This window comes from Cyrtonyx montezumae, unplaced genomic scaffold (assembly GCF_038088225.1).
Source record: "Cyrtonyx montezumae isolate F1298 unplaced genomic scaffold, pur_monq_1.0 scaffold_4, whole genome shotgun sequence".
In the NCBI taxonomy this organism is placed as follows: Eukaryota; Metazoa; Chordata; class Aves; order Galliformes; family Odontophoridae; genus Cyrtonyx; species Cyrtonyx montezumae.
This window is the reverse complement of record NW_027072045.1, coordinates 103246-110630: the sequence shown is the minus strand read 5'-3', so window position 1 is coordinate 110630 and position 7385 is coordinate 103246. Positions and strand designations below refer to the sequence as shown.

General features: G+C 39.8%; 1 protein-coding gene across 1 annotated transcript; it reads left to right on the top strand.

Moving 5' to 3' along the window:
- Positions 1-711: 711 nt before the first annotated feature.
- Positions 712-6665, top strand: LOC136054731 (opsin-VA-like). Its single transcript, XM_065746099.1, has 5 exons — positions 712-1072; positions 2536-2746; positions 3946-4063; positions 5364-5603; positions 6516-6665. The coding sequence occupies exons 1-5, from the start codon at positions 712-714 to the stop codon at positions 6663-6665; spliced, it is 1080 nt and encodes a 359-aa protein (XP_065602171.1).
- Positions 6666-7385: the final 720 nt, after the last annotated feature.

Sequence of the window (7385 nt, the reverse complement as noted above, 5' to 3'; positions counted from 1 at the left end):
ATGCAGCTTATCTCTTGGCTATACTAACTCTTGGTTACAAACAGAAATGAAATATGTGTCTATGCTGTCCCTGATAGAAACTTAGAGAAATTCTACTAAATACTATAGAATGCTAATTTGAAACTGCAGTGCTGGGTCCATAAGTTAGCCTGGGATCTGAATGGGTTAGACTGCAGTCTCCCTGCTGAGTTTACAGCTGCTGTGGCAGTTCAGTGTTAATCTTTTCAGGACTGCCCTCCTTCAGTCAGACTGGAGCTTCCCCCTCTGCTCTCCTTCCAGCAGTGCAAGATGTAGGGAAGCTCACTCCACCCTCATTGCTAACAAAAAGGAAAGCTTTGATTTCACTGTGCTGGAGGTCAGGAAGTGATCAAGCAAACGTTCTGTTTTTTTCCATGATCGTGATTTAGCACAGTTGTTACCTGCTACAGAAGGAGGGAGCCTGCATTTACCATAGCTGGCTCTTATTACAAAGACCCAGCATCAGCTCCAGCTGGATAGATGCAGGAGAACGCCAGCAGAGAAGAGCAGAAGGCACTCCAAGTGATTCCCTTGCGTATCCCTCTTCCCTCATTGTTTCCTGGACTATTACCAGAAAGCAGAAGTGTGGAGAGCTTATATATAGTTTTTCTTTTTAATCTTTAATATTTTTTACAGATCAGAGACTTCATTATTATTCAGTTTTATTTTCACCAGCAAGGGAGGAAAAAAGAAATGGATGTATTCAGAGCACTTGAAAATGAGTCTCTGCTGTCCAACTCCTCTGGTCCTGCTCAATGGGATCCCTTCCTCCATCCCTCGGACTCCATCCAGCTCTGGCACTTCAGGCTTGTGGCAGCAGTAATGTTCATGGTGACCTGCCTGTCCCTTGCTGAGAACCTGGCTGTGATCCTAGTAACTTTTAAGTTCAAGCAGCTGAGACAACCGGTTAATTACGTTATAGTGAATTTATCTGTGGCTGATTTCCTGGTCTCATTGACTGGTGGCACCATCAGCTTTTTAGCCAATTTAAAAGGCTATTTCTATATGGGACACTGGGCTTGTGTGATGGAAGGATTTGCTGTCACGTTTTTCGGTAAGCCTGATTTTGTTTGTAGTTGTATGTTGTTTTCCTTCAGCCTCCTTCAGTGTGTTTCACTATTCTGCAGCTTCCTAAATTGCTGACCTTGCACGCATGTGAACTCGCTGTATCTTTCCCAGTCATGTGTTCTGTGGATGATCTCATGTGAGTGAATAATGTGTACCACTATTACTGTCATATCTCAGCATCTTGCTGCTTCTATACTTCCCTCTGAATATATTTAATACAATGAGAAAGCAGGATTATGGAGAAAACGATTTAAAAAAAAACCAAAAACCACTGTGTAAATTTTTTTCGAGGTTTGTGTCTTGTTGTATGAGCGTATGGTTAAATGAGAAAGGTTAAGAACAGCCATTTGTTCTATGGAAAATATGTCATTGAAACATCTTATGTCAGTTATCCTGCAACTGCTCTGAGGAACCATGCCATGCTTGTGACTGTCACCCCTTGCACATGCATCTTTCTGTGACTCTTTTGTTTGGTGTTGTTTTGCTGAGTATACAAAACATGTTGAAGTACTCTAAAAAGGAAAGTCAATAATCACAAGGTAGTTAATTTTGTAAATACACCTCTACAGGGTAAATAGAAAATTAGATGTTCAATTTCAAACTAATTACACGGGCATATGTATTGCTGCCAGGTGACATTTGCATGCTGTTTCAGGAGCTTCATAGTAAAGCCATTCTTCTAACTCTGCTGCTTCTCTGAGTCAAAAGCGTTGCTGATCCTCAGCTGAAGAGGAATACCACTTTTACTTTCAGGCTGATTAAGCTGCCCAGAGAAGTTATCTGTGGGAGACAATGGTACTCTATCAGTTTGTGGCACGGAAGGTGTGTTCTGTGGAGTAATATCAGACTTTTTCAAGATTCTGGTGACCAATGAGGTGATCTGTCCCAATATAAACTGGTATTTTGATGTTATGGGCATCTGTCTGTAGGTTAGAGCTTATGACAGTCTGAAATACAACATTTCTTGCAAAGATAATGCTTTGAAGATCTACCTTCCTTTGTTAATTTGGAAGCTACACATAAGTGCAAGTTTCAGAGCAAAACCTAGTGAAAAATGAAGTCATTTTGAGCTCGAAAGGTGCAATTAGGAGCTTGGTTTTGTAGTCTAACAAAGAGGGCAAGTATGAAAATCTTGTGATCTAAATAAAATATTAAAGCAGTGCACAGGAATTGCGCATCTTTTGGAAATCGAAATTGCAGGTTCCTGATGCGGTAAGTTTCCAAAAGTGGCCACAAGTTGCCCAGAGAAGATCAAATGAAAAAGTTAAGAACCTAACTGGACGTTGTCCTGGGTACCCTGCTGAATAGATCCTGCTTGAGCCACATCAGATGTGACTAGGTGATCTCCAGAGTTGCCTTCAAACCTAAATGACTCTGTGACTGCAGTGTGGGACAAGGTTTGCTTTTCAGTACATCTATTTTATTTTTGTTGCATGTTTTTTACTGTAGGCATTGTGGCTCTCTGGTCTCTTGCTCTTTTGGCTTTTGAGCGGTATATTGTGGTCTGCCACCCTCTGAGAAACACGCACTTGAGAGGGAAGCATGCTGCCCAAGGTATTGCCTTTGTGTGGATCTTTTCCTTCATTTGGACCATTCCACCAACCATGGGTTGGAGCAGCTACACCACCAGTAAGATTGGAACGACTTGTGAGCCTAATTGGTAAGGCCATCCTTGCAGAGTATGGTAAAGAGATTAAATTTGCAGCTTGTGTCTTCTTAAGGGCACAGATCCATAGGAAAGGTGTCCATGTTTGGTTTGACCTGGTACCATGATGGTTGAGGCAGGGGACCCATGCACCCACACCCTGGGAAAGAGGAAGGGAAAAAGGGAGAAGGGAGATGGGCCTAGGAACAAAACAATGGCAATGATCTGAGGAGGAAAGCTGTTTTACTAAATAAGATATCAGAAAGCAAACTTAACACAATATAATACAATATAATTGCAATTGAGGCTAATGAATCAAATACAATGAGCAAGAAGAGAGTGTCCAATAAACCGAAGGCCTTACGCTAACGCTGAAGGCAGATGGCTGCAACAAACACCCACTGCTGAGCTCCATCCCGAAGGGAAGAGAGAGTCCCGTGACCGCAGACAGTTTTTATCTTTGAGCAGAAACACGTAAAAATGCAAAGCATCACACAGTCCTCTGGGGAATGTAGTTCTTCCTCTCTTCTGAGACAGGTACACCCAGAACTACTGACGATCCATGGAGCTGAAGCATTAACTCTTTAACTCCCAATACAGTACATGATATTATGGTGTGGAATATCAATAATATAACAAAAATCATAAAACCATGACAAAAGGGTTAAGGATAATGGTCTTTTCTACAAAAACAGAGGTAGACAAAGGCATCATAAAACCAATTAAAAATTGTCAGGGTTAAAAATATTTTCTAAACCATTTTCCTGAAAGGAGGAGCTTTCATTTCTAATGAAAGTAACTGTTCCATCCTGTTGTGTTTTGTTTGTTTGTTTTTTGTCCGGGTTCAAAGAGGACAGATAGCTTTTCAGAAGACTGGCCAAAGCCCTGAGCAACTTGTTTTAGCACCATAGCCAACCTCTCTTTGAAGTCGGACTTCATGTTTCTTCCCAACTAACCCACCCATAGTTATTTGGTTCTGCACCTGCAATCTTACAGAGTAAACCTTTCCTAGCCTAGTGTAAAGGAGGTGGCCATGGTGGCCATGGTTAGGCCATGGTGGCCTAACCCTAACTCTCTGGTGATCTGACTAAAGCTGCACATGGGTATTTTGATTTAAAAGTTGATGGAAATACTAGTGACACCTTCAAGCACTTTGAGAAAACAACCAGGATGTATTAGTAATATATACACAATATATTTTATATTTTATACAGGTATTCAGGAGCTTATAATGATCGTTCCTACATTATTGCATTCTTCACCACCTGTTTTATAGTGCCTTTACTGGTAATTTTGGTATCCTATGGAAAACTGCTGCAGAAACTAACAAAGGTAAGAAGAAGCTCTTTCATTTTTGTAATGTGTGTATATGCAATCATTTGGATTTTTCATGTTCAAATTTCCTGAAGAATCAGACTTAAGTAGACCTGTTTTCCAGGCAGCAAATGCACTCAATTATAAAGTCTTGGTTAAATAATTATTTTTACTCCTTTTTATTTTTTAGTTTGCAGTTTTCAGGATCTACTTTTCATTTAGCAAAGAACAGCTTAAAATATGAGGGCTGAATGTTCCCAGCATTCTGTGAGAAACATTGTGTGTGTTTGTGTACCTTCACACACACACACACACACAGAGAAAGGAAAAAAAAAAACCCTCGAGCCACACATTCGTTTTTGTTAAGGATTTCTCTTTTCACAGTTTAAAACTGAGAAAATCAAATAGTGGTACATTGATAATAACTATTTAATGATCAATGAAAAACAAGAACAAACAGGTTAGGGAACAAAAACCAAAAACAGAACAAAACAAAAAGACTGAACAAAAGGTAGTAAGGATCATCTGGCCCTGGAGGTGATGCTGCAGAGCACTTCCTTCTCTTGTGCTATGTTACATCTTAGCCACTGTGCACTTAGTGTCTGGGTCTGTCCATCCATCCCCTGAGGCTGCCTGGCAGAGCCGTGTGCTGCACCTGCTGGGGCTGTGGGTGGGGATTGGACTGCTCACTGTGACGTGCCCAGATGTTACAGCAGCAGTGAGCTACGTGTAAAACTGCTGAACAGGGCTTGTGACCTTTAAAAATGTAGAGCTGGCTAATTGCAGAAAACTATGTAGCACTACTAAAACACAGAAAAAGAAGAACAAACAAACCAGTTAAAATAAAAGCATAGAGGCTGATGGAGACTAAAATAAGCAGGAAAGAATCAAACTTGAATCCCTCCTCCTCATCTTGCCCGGAAAATCAATGCAGTGCAGAACCACTGGTAATTATTCTTTCAACAGTCTTTGTACATCATTTTCAAATATACCTTCATTCAGGACTCTCATTTAGTATTATTGACAGATAAGTGGCTGTTCTGTTTCTTTCCTAAGGTGACAACGCTTCTACTGAAAAGGAGGCTGAATTGCCCTCTACTTAGCATGTTTATGAAGAAGTGCTATAGAAATTATATATATATATATATATATTTTTTTTTTTTTTTTGACTGGGAATATATTATATTTGCTCAAAACCTAATACAGCCTTCACTGATGCCTGACAACTTGTACTTATTTTATCTCACTGTTATTGATTGCCACTATATTCACTATTTGAAAGGGCTTGTTTATTTTCTGGAGTTCTCTTTTCTTTAAGGTGTCAGATACACAAGGCAGGTTGAGAACTGCCAGGAAACCTGAAAGACAAGTGACTAGAATGGTGGTTGTTATGATCATTGCTTTTCTAATCTGCTGGATGCCATATGCCACCTTTTCTATCCTAGCCACTGCATACCCTTCCATTGAACTGGATCCTCATCTGGCAGCAATTCCATCTTTTTTTTCCAAAACGGCTACTGTTTATAATCCAATTATTTATGTCTTTATGAACAAACAGGTACTGTATGCTGAAGTGTCTTAAAAATTCATATTTTAGTGTGTTTTATTGCTTTGTAATGAAAAAGTTCTCTCTACCTTGTAGTTAACCAGCATTCCATACCCATCATTAAGAATGTTTCTAATCAATGTATGTCTACTTAACTCTACTTAACACATAGAGTTTTTATGCTATGTTTCAGTATTAAAATATCAATATTAGTAATCATTAGAAAATCAGCGTAGTGAACATCAACTATTGTTTTCTGAGAAAACTTTCCAAAACAGTCCCACTATATTTCCATGGTTATATTGGAATGCAGCACTAGTGAATTGCTTCTAAGGTAGTCTAGAAGATTTCAATATCTTGGATTCATCAGGAGAAATTCTGTGTCTCTGGTTGTGTGTATGGGGAGAGCTGCAGCATTACATGCCCCTGTGGGACAGAGGTCTTCTCTGGAATGGGGTCAGAGTAATGGGTGCAGAGAAGTACTGCCAAGGGGATGAATCAGAATGATCGTGCCTGAGCTAGAGATAGCAAGCATGTTATAACCTTGAATAGATATGTGCTGTGAATGTAGGAGTGGGTGGCATCAAGCAGAGTATTGGGTATAAAGGAAAAGAAGTGGAATAGTGAAGTGAATGTGAAGTGATGAATACATTTGATTTAGTTGTGCAGTGACAGGCAACTGTTGCTTGTCCCGCATCCTGTGGACAGTACCCTGTTCCCTTGGTGTGTGGTTTGTCTTAACCTGCTCAAGGTTCTAAAGTTCTTTGTGGTGCCACTGGAAAATAAATATATTTTATGAGGCTATTTCTGTATACGACCAATGGACACAGAGAATTTCCAAGGCATTTATTGATGACAAAAAAAATTATGGAACTATTTTTAAATTCCTTGTGTTTTGATTTTTCTTGTTGTTTCAATTTTCAGTTCAGGAAGTGTCTGATTCAGATGTTCAGTTGTAGTGCCATAGAGACTGCAGAAACCAACATGAACCCAACTTCAGAGAGAGCAACGTTTACCCAAGACAAAAGAGGCTGTCCATTGTCCATCATGGCAGTACAAAGCACCATTTCTTAGAGGAAAATTAGAGATGAATACAGTAATTGCAATTCTTTTGGTAGGTTGACAGCTTCAAAACACAAAATCTGTCTCATGTAGGAAGGTAGATATTATCATTAATGCAATACAGCAGAGTGCTTCCTCATTACCATTGCTTCAAACTAAAGCTGTCATTGGGGCCATCGTGCTCAGTGTCGTGGACACTGACTTTGAGATTCTGAGCTCCTGAGCGCTTATAAGAGGTGTTTGGCTGTGCAGTTGCAGACAAATACCAGCCAGAAAGTGAATCCCTTCCTCTGTGTTTGTAACTGCAATCCACAGCCTACTTGCCTCCAATATAAAACAATGGAAGCCCAGTGTTATTGTGCTGACATGTAATACCTCAAAGAATGGAGTTTTACACTGATGACTGCTCCTTCATAAGCTAGGCAAAAACATGAAGTGATGCATGCCTTCAATGGTAATCAATGCTAATGGAAAACAAGTAATATTTAGCACATAGCTGACTCAAGTTCAACTAGGAGGAGATTCATGGAGCAACAGGATTTGAGTGCCTTTTGATTTGTTTCAAAATTTTTACTAAAAAACAGAGAAAAAGGCAGAGGAAGCCTGAGCTCTCTGCACTTATTTATTTTCCCCAATGAGAACATCATTTGGGCCACTAAAATCTCTAAAAGTGTGGATGAGCCATCCATACTTCCAAGGACATTGTTATTAACACACATACCATAAGAGCCA

Coding starts and splice junctions, on each gene's coding strand:
- LOC136054731 (XM_065746099.1), top strand. CDS start 712: ATGGATGTATTCAGAGCACTTGAAAATGAGTCTCTGCTGTCCAACTCC. Junction 1,073..2,535: donor ATTTGCTGTCACGTTTTTCG/GTAAGCCTGATT, acceptor TTTTTACTGTAG/GCATTGTGGCTCTCTGGTCT. Junction 4,064..5,363: donor TGCTGCAGAAACTAACAAAG/GTAAGAAGAAGC, acceptor CTTTTCTTTAAG/GTGTCAGATACACAAGGCAG.